The following is an 18,374-nucleotide window of genomic DNA, read 5'->3' on the forward strand; positions in this document are numbered from 1 at the left end:
TTTAAATTATATAAAACACAGGACGTTCCAGAAGTAACTACCTATTTCAATGAAATCGGACATTTTTTTTTTAAAACTCGCTTTTATTTATGTTTATTATGTTTAATATGTGTCAATTCTGTTCATAAATTTATAATTAGAAAAATTTTTTTTTAATAATTTTATTTTCATTCCTGTTGGATCCCGCTTATCTGTTCACGTCAACGTATTTTTTCTTTTGTTTCAATTTGGCCTCACCTCCATCCCCAGGGTGGACAAATAGTTTAGCTGGACAAATAGTTCAGTCCCACTGCGTGGCACCTTGGGCAAAGTGTCTTCTACTATAGCCTCGAGCCGACCAAAGCCTTGTGAGTGGATTTGGTAGACGGAAACTGAAAGAAGCCTGTCGTATATATGTATATATATATATATATATATATATATATATATATATATATATATATATATATATATATATATATATATATATATATATATATGTGTGTGTGTATATATATATATATATATATATATATATATATATATATATATATATATATATATATATATATATATATATGTATATATATATATATATATGTATGTATGTGTGTGTATATGTTTGTGTGTCTGTGTTTGTCCCCACCAACTTCGCTTGACAACCGATTCTGGTGTGTTTACGTCCCCGTAACTTAGCGGTTCGGCAAAAGAGACCGATAGAATAAGTACTAGGCTTACAAAGAATAAGTCCTGGGGTCGATTTGCTCGACTAAAGGCGGTGCTCCAGCATGGCCGCAGTCAAATGACTGAAACAAGGAAAAGAGTAAAAGAGAACGCATTCAAATAGCAGTGCAGGAGGTAACTCCTGAAATGAAATTTGCAGGGATACAGACGGAGCATATGAAATTTCAATACAGTTTTGACTAAGATTTATAAATGCATTTATTTTGGTATCACAATTAAGTAATAAAAATAGAATTCTATCAGTTTCTTATTTAAAAATTTCCTGATTTCATTGAAACAGATAGTTAATTCTGGGACACCCTGAACAATACTGGCTGACTAACTTGGCTAAAAAGCGAATAAAGCCAAATAGCTGCAAAGTGGGGAAACGTGCTTGCAAAGTAACCAGAAAGATTTTGGTAGAAAAGTTGAATGAAATGCTGTTGGCTCCGCACTCCACAGACACGTGTACCTTTAACGTAGTTCTCGGGGATATTCAGTGTGTCACAGTGTGACAAGGCTGACCCTTTGAATTACAGGCACAACAGAAACAGGAAGTAAGAGTGAGAGAAAGTTGTGGTGGAAGAGTACAGCAGGGTTCGCCACCATCCCCTGCCGGAGCCTCGTGGAGCTTTAGGTGTATTCGTTTAATAAACACTCACAAAGCCCGGTCTGGGAATCGAAACCGCGATCCTATGACCGCGAGTCCACTGCCCTAACCACTGGGCCATTGCGCCCCCACATTAATTAAGTATAAGACATAAAATTAAGAAAACCTTTATGTGTTACGGGACTAGAAGTCCAGAAAAATTACACTCTCATCTAATATATTAGATGCTGTTCTCATAAGATCAAAAGAGGAAAACCTTGAACGGTTATCCCTTTGCTCAACTCATTTTATTCATATGCTTTTCAACGAATAGTCTTAATACAACATGTTTAGCATCTAAGAGATTTTGTCTAGTGTATTAATCTCAGTGGGACTCATTTAGAAAGAAGTTATTCGTTGGCACGCTTGTGTAAATATTTTTTTCTATCTAGTTAAGACTCTTACCATACCTCAATTCTAGTATGGAGAGGCGTCATTTATTACGGGCTACGAGGGTGGGCTGAAAAGTTCCACAAGCTGACTATGAAGGATGCAAGAGCTATAAAACCTTGCATGCATAATTTTCAAATCTTCTTATTAATAATTGCATTCTTTCTTTCCAGGTAAACTGATACCTGACTGTTCGAAGAAGACTTCAAAAGTGATTAGTAGCGACTTCTCTTGAACATGGACAAAATTTGGCATATATCTACGTTTGGAATTGTCATTATATATAATCCAGCATATACTAAAAAAAATATTTCTGTTTCTGCATGTCTGTACTCTCATATATGCATGTGTGAGTGTCTCTTCGAGCGAGTAGTTTTTTTAAAATTTATTCTGTTAATGTTTTCGCATGTATTTATGCATAGCTATGTGCAGGTATACGTAATTATTGGTTGGCAAGTTTATGTACCTACATTTATATATATTTGTGTATATATTTAAGTATATATATATATATATATATATATATATATATATATATATATATATATATATATATATATATATATATATATATATATATATAACACATATATATATCTTAATATATTTTTTATACGTAGCTATGTATATGTGTGTGTATGTACACATTTTGTATTTGTGTGTATATGTATATTATACATAAGTATGCATTATATTTCTCTCACAGCGCCTATAAACCGGTTACGGAACTGGCTGACCTACAGTACCCGTTGCCATACTTTTCCATGCCAATCCTTCTGATGAGCGCTGTCTTAAGTTCTCCGTTAACACCTGTGCAAAACCTCTTTGTAAATCTTGTGATTAGGGTGTTGCAGTTGCACTCACGATCGCGAGATCGTAGTTTCAGTTCCTATACCAAGATGGTGCGTTGTGTTCTTGAGCAAAACACTCCACCTCACGTTACTCTGAGATCACTTCGACACCTGACGTGTGGTACACCGCGCACCTGTTCAGGTAAGGTCGATTTGATGGTGGTAGTGATATCAGACATCCTAATGACTAAACGGAGAGATCCTAGAAAACTTGCTTAATCCTGAAACTTACCGGTTTCACCGCGGCTGGGAGTTGTCCTCTCTTAGCGGACTTCTATGGTAACACCAAAGAAATTTATTTTTCAAGAAGTCGTCGTATTTGGACACGAGTAAACTTTCACCATGTCATTTATCTTTTATTTCTTCCAGTCATTTCACTGCGGTCATGCTGGGGCAGCGCCTTGTAGGGGCTCAGTGGAGAAAGTCAAACTGAGTGTCGAACGCAGACACATATACGACGGGCTTCCACACAGTCTCCGCCTACCAAGTTCATTCTCAATGTGTGTGTGTGTGTGTATGTATATATATATATATATATATATATATATATATATATATATATATATAAATTATAAATAATAGATTTCTAAATCTCTCAGAGAGACTTAAGCAGTAGTGAAGCGATAAAGTAGTTGTATACTGCCAACTTAACGTGACAGTCCCATTAAGGGAATATACTACTGCTATTTAGCCCTAGGAAGCTGGACTGCTTCCTGTTGGCCTTGACACATTTCCTGTGTCCTTATCTTTGAGAGGGTGAGACAAACTCCTCCACCCAGCCTAGCCTGCATTCAGGGACATGTTTCTGAGTCTTTGCTCGTCATCAGCATGAAGTAGCATGACTAGCTGTTTGAAGAAGTCTGTTTACCCTTCGCAAAGGTATACTATTTCAGTGAAATACATTCACTGGTTACAAAAATTAGAAATAATAGATTTCTAAATCTCTCAGTCCTTATTGGGACTGTCACGTTAAGTTGGCAGTATACAACTACTTTATATATATATATATACACGTGTGTGTGTGTGTGAAAATATATATATATATACACACATGGTTGCTTCCCAACCACATGATTTAGGACTCAATCCCTGTGTACGGAAGCTTAAGCAAGTATCTTCTAGAATAGCTTCGGGCCAACCTAAGCCTTGTGGGTGTATTTTGGTAGATGAAAACTGAAAGCAGCTCGTGTCGTATATATATATATATATATATATATAATCATCATCGTTTAACGTCCGCTTTCCATGCTGGCATGGGTTGGACGGTTTGACTGAGTGTAGAGGTAGTGACTTCTTCAATACCTCCACACTCACCAGATTTAGCGCCTTCAGACTGTCATCTCTTCGGCGCCACGTAAGAGTGTTTGAAAGGCAAACATTATTCCAGTGACGAGGAAGTGAAAACTGTAGTGAAGCAGTGGCTCAAAGAACAGCCAACAGAATTTTACGGGGCAGGGATACATGCTCTCATTCGAAAGTGGAACATTGCTATTGAGAGAAACGGTGACTATGTTGAGAAGTAGGGATGTGATCCAAAGAGGACCAGCTTCATTTTGATGCATGATACATGCTCCTATGTTGGTAATTATACCTGTCCTAAACAAAATCGCATTACTTTTTGACTTACCCTTGTACATACTTACATACATATGAACATAACAGTTTAAACTTTAACATTCACATATAAATGACTAACATTAATATACTCGTACATAGAATGAGATCTACTTATGTAAATGCTACAGTAAAGCCCATACGTGTCTAATTCTAATTAGACATACATTTATAATACGATGGTCATCACTCGTAGTTCGAGAAAATATAGTCCTGCAATTTCTTATTGAAACAACCTTCACAAGTGATTTGTTCATAGTGATCAAATGTATGTGCTGTACAGTCGCTCACTACCCTCATCAAATCGACCTTACCTGAACAAAGTGCACAGTGTATGACAGGTGTCAAAGGCATTACAGAGCAATGTGGGGTAAAGTGCTTTGTTCAAGAACATAACACATCACCTGGTCCACGGATTGAAACCACTAGGCCATGTGCCCTCACATATACATAGATTATATATATATCTATATAATACATATGTATATACAGATACCCATTCACATATAAATATATGTATACACTCACACACACACATACATATTCATATGCATAAATACAAATTATATATAAATATACACACGTGTGTGTGTGTACATTTATTTTTTGGAAACAATTTGCAGAAGCAAGTGCTACCAGTAGAAAGCTCCACATACCAGATACTAGAAGGCTTATGATGTCATCAGGAAAGAATGTGCACCATTCTGGGGCCTTCCTCTCAACGGTGTCATTGCGTACCAGTCCCCTTCACTAAAATGAGTCCTGCTTGCTTCACCAGCTTGTCATCAGGTTTCACTCAATATTCTCTTAGCCATCGCTCATCGTCCCTTTTTAACCAAACCCAGTGGCTTGCCTTTTCAACTGTAGCTTGGATAGCACTAATGGTAGTATTAGTTATATGATGTTAGACCTAGTGACAACGACAGTTGCCTCACACTGTGTCCAACAAACAAATCCTCTGTAAACTAGTGATGCAGAGTTCAAATATGTTCCAAAAAATATTTGAACCTGCAAAAGCTTTGAACTGCAGTTTGTTCTGGAAAAAAATTCTTGCTGTCAGCTCTGAGCACTCCTCATTGGACCGATGGATACCTTTTGATCTCATTGGTTCTCTTCTGTACCAGATACCAAGGAAGACAACTCTGAAGCGAAGTTTCCTTTAGCAGAAACCCGTTAATACTATGCAGTGATAGCACACAGTGGCTGTCAGGGCAGAACTGAATCATGAAGAGATGTGTGAAGCAGTGACATAGAATAAACACCTTTTGGTCTTAAAGCAAGAATTTACAGAGCTTGTAGAGTGGTAGACAAAATCACTTGCAGCACATATTTGTGTTCTTAAATGATCTTCCGATTTCAAATCCTACTGGCTTCAACTCTGCCTAAGAAATTAAGAAATTATTATCATTATTATTAGCTCTGCCTTAGTGATGGCGGAGGTATTGTTTTCAGTCTTGTCTGTAGACAAGATATCTCAAGAACTGCTGAATTGATTCAGATGAAACTTTCAGGGATGTTTGGCCTCGTGACTGGCACAAACTAATTAGATTTTGGGATCGATCCAGTACCAGACAAGGATTCTGGATTATTTTTCCTGTTTTTTTTTTTACTTAATTTTTGAGAGCGGTCGGGTTCATTTTTAGTATTCGCATTTGTGAGAGCAGTCAAGTTTATTTTAGATGTTCTCATTTTAAAAATCATCTCCAGCTAATCGTTGAGAGGATGCTGGTGTTGCCTTGGCAGAGGTTTGTGCTCTCTGAGTGCTCTTGTTATTATTATAGTCAATCTACTAAAGTCCTGAAAAAAATCAACAGGATTTGTTTAACTGCAATCAATAATGACTGAGATAAGTTCATAGCAATATTAACCTCATTTTGAAAGTGAAAGTAAAAGTAGTCACTTAGTGTTTTTTTTTTTTGTTTGTCAGAATGTTAATAAAATAAGAGGAAAAGTGGAAAATACAAGTGACTGATAAAAATAATTCCATTGAAATAAAACAAAATAATACAAACAGGAAAAAAATGGTAGAACAAAACTGTGTAAAAAAAAAAAAAAAAAAAAAGGTGGAATAAGGATTGGTAAGCATGAAAAACAAAGGAAACAAGCATTAAAAATGGAATGAAACATTATGTTTATTTTTTTTTTCTTATATTCATTCAGGCTGCTTCTCAACTACATGGTCTCAAGTTCAATCCCACTACATGACACCTTGGGCAAGTGTCTTCCACTATAGCCCTGGATTTACCATATCCTTATGAGTATATTTGATAGATGGAAACTGAAAGAAGTCCATTTTATACATACGTATATCTATACATACACATATCTGTGTATGTATATATAAGTGTATAAATATGTATGTGTATAAATGTAGATGTATATGTGTACATTTATAAATGTCTATGAGTTACTGTGTCTTTGCCTTGGCATCATGTGATAGTTGTAAATGAGTGCCACTGTTATGCAAGCGGTGTCCTTCATTCTGAATCTTCTGTGAAAAGCAGGTCTTGTCATGGGGAAATATTACCTTACTTGAAAACAGGCGAGGGTTGGTGACAGGCAGGGCATCTGGCCCTTTTCTAGAGAAAAAAAAAATCCACCTCAAAAAATTCTGTCTGACCCATGTAAGCATGGAAAAGTGGACATTAAAATGATGATTATAAATTCTTCCATGTGCAAACTTGGACATTTGTGTAGCAAAAGGCTAAAAAAAAAAAAAAAATGCAGAGATACTGGAGCTCAGCACTATTCCAGTATCATTCTAGTGCGAAGAGTAATAGTGGCTATGTTATTCTGTCATTTTTGAGCGTGATCGTTACCAGCATTGTCCTCCTGGCACTTGTGCCAGTGGCATGTGAAAAAACATTCGAGTGAGGTCGTTGCCAGTGCCGCTGGATTGGTTCCTGTGCAGGTGGCACGTAAAAAACACCATTTTGAGCGTGACCGTTGCCAGTGCCGGTGGCACGTAAAAGCACCCACTACACTTTCGGAGTGGTTGGCGTTAGGAAGGGCATCCAGCTGTAGAAACTTTGCCAGATCAGATTGGAGCCTGGTGCAGCCATCTGGTTTGCCAGTGCTCAGTCAAATTGTCCAACCCATGCTAGCATGGAAAGCGGACATTAAACGATGATGATGACGATGATGATTAACTAGTATACTATGTAAGGAGCTAGTTAAATACTGAATTATTCTTTAATCTTTGTGTCTAGCTATAGACACTGGTTAGATGGACACAAAGCTCTTTAACTTGCCCAGACTATTTCTTTTCTTAAAAGGTTTTACTCAGCTCAGTTTTCAAGCTTGTCAATAATAATCCAAATATGTTAAGCATTTCTATTCCTGGTCAAGTGATAATCAGTCTAGCTATTATGGTGTTGCACTGAAAAAAATCACACGATTGTGGTTTCGATGCCTGGACCAGGTAGTGTGCGTTGTGCTCCTGAGCAAAGCACTTCAGTCCACGTCACTCCAGTTCATTTGGCCATAAAGTAGACCTGTGACAGACTGGCATCCTGTTCTGGAGGAGTGTTGAAATCTTGCTCACTTATGTAACTTGGAAACTAGTTCTATGAGTCTTAGGACTTAAAACGATAATGTGGAAGATGATGATAATGGTAATGAGAAAATTATTTTATTTAAAATGAATGGACCCACAGTGTACATAAATACACATTGCTTAAAAGGACCCAATGTTCTCTGTCATGCTTTCTTTCTCATAAAAGTTTCTGCTCTGTTCAATCTTCAAGCTGCATTCTATTCTGGTTCAAATATATATTCTTTCTTCGGTGATCTTTCGATACCAGTATGAAATATCGGCCTTTTCTGTAAAAAAGTGTCTTCGGCAACCTTTACCAAAGATCGGCCTTTTCTGTAACACCCGCACGATCATCACTAGGATGTTAGGGTTACGGTTTTAGTGTTAGGGTTACGGTTAGGGACAGAATTCCCTAACCTTAAAACCCTAAACCCTTCAAAAGAAATCGTGCTCTCTGTATCTTTTTCGCTTTTACGACATCGTTTCCCTCCAACACTTTTTACAGAAAAGGCCAATATTTCGTACTGGTATCGAAAGATCGCCCTTTCTTCTCCATAAAGCAACATTTATATTGATAGCCTAAAGATAACCAATGAGCATATTCATTTCTTGAAGATGAAGGGACAATGCCCATAATCATTCTGGGTCTCCAGCCACTTGTGAGATTGATATGGTTGACGTTCAATTTGAACATCTTCAACCCTTTAGCATTCAAATTACTCTGTCAAAATGTAAGGCTAATTAATCCACAAATTAATCAATGTTTTATCTCATAGCTTTGAAATTTCAATGATGTGATAGCCTATATTTAGAATGACATTGTAGGGTAGATGTGAGAGGCCAAATGTGGCCAGTTTGAACGTAAGACAGGTAGAATGTTTGAGCTGGATATGGCTTGTGAAAATGCTAAAGGGTTAAGTCGACAACTGCAAGAAAAGACATACTGTGATAACATTTTGAGGCAGACAGACTTGGAGTATCAGTTAGTGCAGGTGTTGTGTGTATGAAGGAGAGGGAGAGGGGGGGAACACAGAATTAGTAATGAGAAACAGGTGTGTCATGCAAGCCTAGATGGAGGTTGGTATGCAGCTAGCAAGCGCCAACAAGTAGAAGTTCAATAACAAAAAAAAAAAAAAAAAATTTAATATGTGTCATGTCTTGAAAAATTAATAACTACCACCTGGAGCCCACATCAAACATGTAAGGAGTTGATAGTCTGAGAATGACAGAAATGAAAAAAAAAAGAGAAAGTATGAGAGAGAGAGGGGGAGTATGTGAAGTGGTGAGAAAAGAAGATACATATAGTGATAAACAGGACCAAAGAGAAAGAAAAGAAAATTATTATAAGAAGCAATGTGCTCAATGAGGTGCAGCATTGGTGGGTGTAATACTAAGACAGAGATTCAGCACTGTGGTGGCAGCAGAGAATTTGGTGATAGATACATCTAGCCTCATTTATCACTGATCCAGGTAACTCGGTATGCTCAATTGTAAACTCAATTGCTTATTGCAAACTGATCTGCGATAACATGAGTTGCTAATCAGTCAAATATTCTGCTTGGACAGCAAAAGCATGCCCCAGTGACTCTCCATAATGCTTGAGACAACTTGGGGTCATAAAATGAAACCCATTTTCACTGTCTGTTCTCATTATCATTTAGTGCCCACTTTCCATGTTGGCATGGGTAAGATGGTTTGACTGGAACTGGTAAGCCAGAGAGCTGCACCAGGCTCCAGTCTTTTGGCTTGGTTTCTATGGCTGGATGCCTTTCCTAATGCCAGCCACTCCATAGAGTGTACTAAGAGCCTTTTACATGTCACTGGCATGGTATCATTTATCATTGATTCATTTCACATGGTGTTGTTTTGGAACCAAACATCCATGACAAAAGTGGATAGATGTATTAAATACATGATGTTTGAAAAAAAAAAAACACACAAAAAAGCAAAGTGCTTATGACTAAACAATTGCAGAAAACATAGCAACACTAGTGAGGAGGTCTTCATGTTGTGTGTGAAGTTCTAATGAACCTAGAGGAACGATTCATTTCCAAATAGATGAATATGTAGAGGAATGAGATTATGAAATTTGAGAGTGGGAAACATGAGAAATTGTGTTATCTATGCCATTTACTATGGGTATGGTCATAGCTGTGTAATTAAGAAGCTTGCTTCCCAACTATGTGGTCTTGGGTTCAGTTCCACTGCACAGTACCTTGGGCGAGTGTCTTCTACAACTCCAGGCTGACCAAAGACTTGCGAGTGGATTTGGTAGACAGAAACAGAAAGCTCATCATATATATATATATATGTATTGTTCAAAACAGTTTGATCTGGATTCTGTACTACTTAAAGTTTCAAAGCCCCTGATAGGTACTTTCCTCAAGCCAGCGAAAATCCAAAGATCTGGATTTCCACTGGCCTGAAAAAAGGTCCCATCAGGGGACTTTGAAACTTTAAGTAGCATGGAATATGAATCAAACTGTTTTGAACAATACACCTAACTCCCAATAAATATGTTGAGTGCCCTTTCTTTCATTTGTCCATTCACTTGTATGTGTGTGTGTATATATATATATATAGATGTATATATACATCTATGTCTATGTATCTTAGACCCCTAACATTGCTTGACAACCAGTTGTAACTTAGTGCTTTTGACAGATAAGTAAGCACGGTTAAAAGTATGTACTGATGGGAGTGGGGAGATCGATTTGTTTGAGTAAACCCCACAAAGTAGTGACCCATCATGGATTGGATGCAGTCTAATGACTGAAGCGAGTAAAAGATGCCCTTTTGGAGAACAAAGTAAAATTCCCTACTCAAATAGAAAACTAGGTCCAACTGTAAACTTTTAAAAAAACTTACCATCTTTCTACAGCACTCGGGCAAAAGAGTAGAAGGTTTAATTAAGGTGCGAATTAGTATAACTATTCCAAACTTCTGTAACTGCAACACTAGTATTCTTTAACATTTTTGTTATTTTGTGAGAATACTTAAGGCAGAATGTATTAAAATCTAATTTGTTTTACTACACAAAAGAATTCTGTTTCAATATACAAAAAAAAAAAAAAAAAAATTTCTAAAGTTATTTTCTTTTTTCAAAAGATATTATCATACACATTAAGCTCTCAAATTTGAGCAGATTTAATTTGATACCAAAACACTTTTATTCAAACATTTAACAGATGGAAATTTTTTCTTCAGCAGCAAACTCTTCCAAAGAGATAATGCATGCATTAGCTTTTCCTGCTAAGCATACCCTCCAATATTTAACACACATTATTATTATTAGTAGTAGTAGTAATAACTGATCAAAATAATGCATGGATGTTTTTTTTGCTTTTTTTTTGGAGGCAGGATGATGGAAAGAATATGATAAAAGTTAGCAGGAAAGGATAAAAAAATCGGTTTGGTAATGTGGGTTGAAAGAATAACAGTTTAAAAAGGTGGGGGGATATGCAAAAAATTAGGTTGTGGCACCCCCAGAGTTTCCTACAGGGACCACCCTGTAGTACCTTTTGTTAGATCCAGGTCCCGCTGATAAACTTGATGTTGCAATCGGAGACAAATCAGACTTCGACTGACCAAATTCGCAGATTGTTTGAGGTATGTCACCAACTAATACTGATATGCATTTCCAGTTACGAAGATAATTAGCTGAAATAAAATAAAAATAATAATAATAATAATGATGATGATGATTTCAAATTTTGGCATGGGGCCAACAATTCTGGGGAGGGGATAAGTCGATTACATCGACCCCAGTATTCAACTGGTACTTATTTTATCAACCCACAAAGGATATAAGGCAAAGCTGACCTTGACGGAATAATAATAATAATAATAATAATAATAATGATAATAATAATCCTTTCCACTGGCGGCACAAGGTCTCAAATTTGTGAGGAGGGGTCTAGTCGATTACATCGACCCTAGTTTGTCACTGGCACTTAATTTATTGACCCCATACGATAAAAGGCAAAGTCAACCTTGGCGGAATTTGAACTCAGAATGTAGCGACGGATGAAACGCCACTAAGAATTTTGCCTAGTGCGTTAATGATTCTGCCAGCTCACCACCTTAATAATAATAATAATAATAATAATAATAATAATAATAGTGGTTTAAAATTTTTCCACAAAGGCAACCAATTTTGGGGAGGAAATGAGTCGATTACATCAGCCCCAGTGTTTCACTGGCAATTAATTTATCGACCCCCAAAAAGATGAAAGGCAAAGTCAACCATGGCGGAATTTGAACTCAGAGTGTAGCAACGGGTGAAAAACCATTAAGCATTTTGCCTGGCATGCTAACGATTCTGCCAGCTCACTGCCTTAATAATAATAAAAAAATTCAACATACAGGTGCAGGAGTGGCTGTGTGGTAAGAAGCTTGCTTCCCAACCACATGATTTCAGGTTCAGTCCCACTGTAAGGCCCCTTGGGCAAGTGTCTTCTACTACAGCCTTAGACTGACCAAAGCCTTGTGAATGGATTTAGTAGATGGAAACTGGAAGAAGCCGGTCACATATATATATATGTGTATGTCTGTGTTTGCCCCCACCACCGCTTGACAACAGGTGCTGGTGTGTTTACATCCCCGTAACTTAGTGGTTCAGCAAAAAAGACTGATTGAAAAGTACCAGGCTTAATAAAATTTTAAAAAAGGCCTGGGGTCGATTCGTTTGACTAAAGTGTCCTTTTCAAAAGAAAGACAGAAGCCCTGGAGTCAATTTGTTCAACTCAATGTCTTTGAGGCGGTGCCCAGCATGGTTTCAATCAACTGATTCAAAAAACAATAAAAGATTAACAGAAAGATAATTACCTTTCCAAAGTCTAACTTTGCCATCATCACCAGAAGATGCCAAAATAGTACCAGTAACATTCCATGATAAGCGCCAAACCTAAGGATTAGAAAAAGTCAAGGATGTCCTAATAGTAATAAATGAATTAACAGGCAAGCATTTGCTTTATTAATGCAGAGATAATGAGATAAACGAAGGTTTGATTTTTGTATTCTTTACATATATCTTAGCACAGTGGTTTCCAATCCTTTTATTTAAATGAGTTTTCCCACAGACTTCTTTTAATATGCCTATCCTTATGTATATATATATATATATATATATATATATATATATATATATATATATATATATATTACGGAGATGCACTTGCATAGCAAGTGACCTGATCTGAGATCGTGTGCTGGAACGAAAACAATTGCAGCGTGGAAGGTGTTTATAAGCCATTTAAAATAACACACAAAATCCGTTAGATTCACTTCAACATTTAAATTTAATTTGTCAAAATATTTTCGTCGCTTTGAGACCGCGACCTGTTCACTGACAAAATTCTGTGCTGCATCTCAGTGAACAGGTCGTGGTCTCAAAGCGACGAAAATATTTTGACAAATTAAATTTAAATGTTGAAGTGAATCTAACGGATTTTGTGTGTTATTTTAAATGGCTTATAAACACCTTCCACGCTGCAATTGTTATATATATATATATATTGGCCCATAAATAGCACCATTTGAGTGTAATTGTTACCAGTGGTGCCTTCTAGCATTTGTGCTGGTGGCACGTTAGAAAATCATTCGAGCGAGGTCATTGCCAGTGCCACTGGACTGGCTCCCATGCAGGTGGCACATAAAAAACACCTTTTTGAGCGTGGCTGTTGCCAGTACCGTGTGACTGGCCCTCGTGCCGGTGGCATGTAAAAGCACCCACTACACTCTCGGAGTGGTTGGCGTTCAGATTGGTTCCTGGTGCAGCCTTCTGGCATGCAAGTTCTCAGTCAAATCGTCCAACCCATGCTAGCATGGAAAGTGGACGTTAAACGATGATATCTCAGGCATGTGCCGTCAGTAATTATTCGGGGTAGGCAGTTGGTGACATTCATGTAGTAAAATACACACACACAAAAAAAAAAATAAGCGAAACACAGTTGAGTTGGAGGCAGATTTACTTCTGCCTCTATAGTACGTAAAGAAAACGTTGTTGTAGGAATGCACGCAGCACGTGTACTACAGCAATGCCATACGTATCTTTAATACTTAGATTGAGAGGCAGGGGTGAATTATGCCTACCTAATCTACAAAAAAAAAAAAAATATTTTGTAATTTATGCATAGGCATAGGAGTGGCTGTGTGGTAAGTAGCTTGCTTACCAACCACATGGTCCCGGGTTCAGTCCCACTGCGTAGCATCTTGGGCAAGTGTCTTCTACTATAGCCTCGGGCCGACCAATGCCTTGTGAGTGGATTTCGTAGACGGAAACTGAAAGAAGCCTGTCGTATATATGTATATATATATGTGTGTGTGTGTGTGTGTTTGTCCCTCCAACATCACTTGACAACCGATGCTGGTGTGTTTATGTCCCCGTAACATAGCGGTTCGGCAAAAGAGACCGATAGAATAAGTACTAGGCTTCCAAAGAATAAGTCCTGGGGTCGATTTGCTCGACTAAAGGCGGTGCTCCAGCATGGCCACAGTCAAAAGACTGAAACAAGTAAAAGAGTAAAAAAGAGTAATCAGAGTAACCTTCATAATTTTATTGAATTTGGCCATATTAAGAGAGAAAAAGAGAGAGAGACTTCCAGTAGATATGAATGCATCTGCTACTTAACAATTGTGATATTTATTACGATTCAGCATCATTATCATTTGATGCCGACTTCTTCATGTTTGCATGGGTCAGGCAGGGAGCTATTTCTATAGCCAGATATGCCCTTCCTATAACCAGCCTTTGCCGGTTTCCAAGCAAGACAATATCTGGCCAGACATGTTTCCCATGGAAGACTGGAAACAGATGACAGCCACAACATCACTTGTATGACTGTGATGTTAGTTTAAAACCACTAGGTAATGTCAAGACATTAGTATACACAAACATACACATACGTAGGTACAGGAGTGGCTGTGTGGTAAGAAGCTAGCTTCCCAACCACATGGTTCCAGGTTCAGTCTCACTATGCAGCACCTTTAGCAAGTTTCTTCTACAATCACCTAGGGCCGACCAAAGCCTTGGTAGTGGATTTGGTAGATAGAAACTGAAAGAAGCGCATCGTGTGTATATATATATATATATATAAGCACCCACTACACTCTCTGAGTGGTTGGCGTTAGGAAGGGCATCCAGCTGTAGAAACTCTGCCAAATTAGACTGGAGCCTGGTGTTGCCATCCGGTTTCACCAGTCCTCAGTCAAATCGTCCAACCCATGCTAGCATGGAAAGCGGACATTAAACGATGATGATGATATATATATATATGTATATATCTATGTATGTGTGTGTGTGTGTTTATGTCCCTGTGACTTAGTGGTTTGGCTAAAGAGATCGATAGAATAAATACCAACTTTAAAAAATAAAAAGTACAGGGGTCGATTTATTCGACTAAAATTCTTCAATGCGGTGCTCCAGCATGGCCACAATCCAATGACTGAAACAAGTACAAGAATAAAAGAATACATGACAGGCTTGTTTCATTCTCCATCTACCACACCCATTCATGAAGTATCGATCAATCTGGGGGTTATAGTAAGAAGACACATGCCCAAACAACTGTGCAGTGGGACTGAACCTGAGACCAGACTGTCAGAAAACAACCTGTGCCTGCATAATAATTGCTATTTAATCGTTAGTGGCAGTTTCAGTCAGGTCATTTTTGTTTATCTGCTAACAACTTATCTCGTACCCTGTAATACATACAACATTATTTCACTGTCTATTTTATCTGATACAAACATGATTTTTAACCTATATTTTCATATATACCTAGAAATAATTTCTGTACTTTCACCTAAGATAATAATAGCAATCATTTTCATTAAACTTACATCTCTGATATAGAATATTGTAGATAGTAATGATGAATTACTATCTATTTATTGTCCTTATTGTTAAATTTTTTCAACAAGCAGGCGTAGCTGTGTGGTAAGTAGTTTGCTTACCAACCACATGGTTCTGGGTTCAGTCCCACTGCGTGGCACCTTGGGCAAGTGTCTTCTGCAATAGCCTCGGGCAGACCAAAGCCTTGAGTGGATTTGGTAGACGGAAACTGAAAGAAGCCCATCGTATATATGTATATATATGTGTGTGTGTGTGTGTGTGTGTGTGTGTGTGTGTGTATCTGTGTTTGTCCCCCCAACTTTGCTTGACAACCTATGCTGGTATGTTTACGTCCCCATAACTTAGCGGTTCGGCATAAATTACACTGGTGGAAAATTTTCTACGATGAATTTTATTTAGCAAATTGATTATTTACCTGATGCTCATGATCATCAAATTGGCCAATTAAACAAATCTCATAAGTTGTGTTGTAGTCTGAATGACTTTCATGTCTGAAAGAGAACAGTTTTTCAGTTAAAACAAGCCACGTTGCCATAGCAATATAAACCAAGTTTCATTATCATCACAACTCTTCTATATTCCTTTTTTATCAACTGACATAAATTAGCTAAATCTGTATTACTACATACCATCAATTTAATTAGATGCTCTGGAATGCTAAGGAGGATCCCTAGAAACAGTTGATAGTTTCTGTTATCTAGGTGACCTAATTGGCGATGGAGAAGGAGGCTCTGGAAGTGATCTCACACCTCACATGTCTCACTATTTCTTTCCAGATGGGGAAGCCATGTACTGTTCACCCCTTCAGTAAGACACAAGATCCTTGCTCCTGTCCCTCTATCCTAGTTTCCTCCCCCAGTTCTATACCCAACTTGGTAAAAAGCATTCAGTACATATTAGGAAAAGCATCCAGCTGTAGAAAACATACCAAAGCAGACATTACGACTTGGCACAGCCCACTAGCTTGTCTGTTCATGTTGAACCATCTAACCCAAGCCAGCATCAAAAATGAGATGTTAAATGATGTTAATGAGAATCCCGACACCTCTCAGGCTGGCTCTACTATTAATCATCATCATCATCATCATCATCAGTTAATGTCTGTTTTCCATGTTGGCAAGGGTTGGATGGTTTGACTGAAAACTGGTAAGCTGCATAAGGTTCCACTCTGAGTTGGCATGGTTTCTACAGTCGGATGCCTTTCCTAATGCCAACCACTCCAAGTATGTAGTGGGTGCTTTTTACATGCCACTGGCAAGGGTGCCAGTTACACAATACCGGCATCGACCACGACTATGATCTCACTTGGCTTAACAAGTCTTCTCAAGCACAGCATATTGCCAAAGGTCTTAGTCACTTGTCACTGCTTCCGCGAGGCCCACGACACTGGCATCAATATTTTACACAAGCAGCTGCACTCCCAGATGCCAATCATTCCTATTATATCATCATCATTGTCATAGGGTCCACTTTCCTGTGCTTGCAGGGGTCAGAAAGTGTTTACTGAGGCAGGATTTATACGGCCAGATGCCCTTCCTGTTGCCAACTCTTATCTGTTTCTAAGCAAGGTAATATTTCTCCAAGGCCAGACATGCTTTCACAGAATATCAGAAATGAACGACACTGCTTGTATGACAGTGACATTCATTTACAACTATAATACAATATCAAGACACACAGAGACAGACATGCGCACACACCCACACGACGGGATTTTATTGCACAAAAAAGAAAACATATGTAAAAGAGTATTACTTGATTGGTGACATTTGAAATATGTGCAAGTCTTTTGATGCCACTGCTAGTAAATGATATGATCGTCCAAAATTGGGAGAAAATGCCAAGTCATGAACTGAATCAGTTGGTACACTGAGTGTCTGGAGTTTGTTCCAAGACCTGCAAAGAAAAGAAATTAATTCAATAGAAGAATAATTAATTCAGACAAAACACACTTCACATGTTTCTGTCATATAACTGTTTTCATGTTTTAATCAAAACCAAAAGTTTTCTGTCTCTCTAGTCTTCGAATTACTTTGTCAAATGTAATGCTTGATTATTCACATCATTGTTTAATGTCCGTCTTCCATGCATGGTTGACAGGAGCTGGCCAGATAGAAGGCAACTGTGTCTGTTTTGGCAGGGTTTTTACGGCTGGATGCCCTTCCTAACACCAAGCACTCTGCAGAGTGGACTGACTGAGTGCTCTCTATGTGGCACCAGTACCGGCAGGGTCAGTTTGCAAGGCAAGGAATTTTGGAATACGATGATTACTTTATATATTTTATGCACAATTTTATAGACAGCACTCTCCCTCTTGGCCTTACCCTCGTTTTCTCACCTTTTTCTTTTGCTCTTCACCTTTCCCTTTAACTAATCACATGAAGGCATTGATGTTGGCACTCCTTCGATTACGACGTCGAGGGTTCCAGTTGATCCGATCAACGGAACAGCCTGCTCGTGAAATTAACGTGCAAGTGGCTGAGCACTCCACAGACACGTGTACCCTTAACGTAGTTCTCGGGGAGATTCAGCGTGACACAGTGTGACAAGGCCGACCCTTTGAATTACAGGCACAACAGAAACAGGAAGTAAGAATGAGAGAAAGTTGCGGTGGAAGAGTACAGCAGGGTTTGCCACCATCCCCTGCCGGAGCCTCGTGGAGCTTTAGGTGTTTACACTCAATAAACACTCACAGCACCCGGTCTGGGAATCGAAACTGCGATCCTATGACCGCGAGTCCGCTGCCCTAACCACTGGGCCATTGAAGGCATTACAGAT

General features: G+C 38.2%; 1 protein-coding gene across 1 annotated transcript in view; it reads right to left on the reverse strand.

Annotated features, from left to right (window-relative positions):
* The window catches only part of LOC106875457 (nucleoporin SEH1), a 34,032-nt gene that overhangs the window by 3,066 nt on the left and 12,592 nt on the right, over nt 1-18,374 (reverse strand). Inside the window, exons 7-10 of the mRNA XM_089338402.1 lie at nt 17,352-17,492; nt 16,012-16,087; nt 12,569-12,647; nt 11,260-11,401 (exon numbers count right to left, since the gene is read on the reverse strand). Of these exons, the coding sequence (XP_089194528.1) occupies nt 11,260-11,401; nt 12,569-12,647; nt 16,012-16,087; nt 17,352-17,492 (438 nt within the window). The remainder of the gene's footprint in view (nt 1-11,259; nt 11,402-12,568; nt 12,648-16,011; nt 16,088-17,351; nt 17,493-18,374) is intronic.

The sequence above is a fragment of the Octopus bimaculoides genome, chromosome 20, assembly GCF_046866305.1.
Source record: "Octopus bimaculoides isolate indiv1 chromosome 20, ASM4686630v1, whole genome shotgun sequence".
In the NCBI taxonomy this organism is placed as follows: domain Eukaryota; kingdom Metazoa; phylum Mollusca; class Cephalopoda; order Octopoda; family Octopodidae; genus Octopus; species Octopus bimaculoides.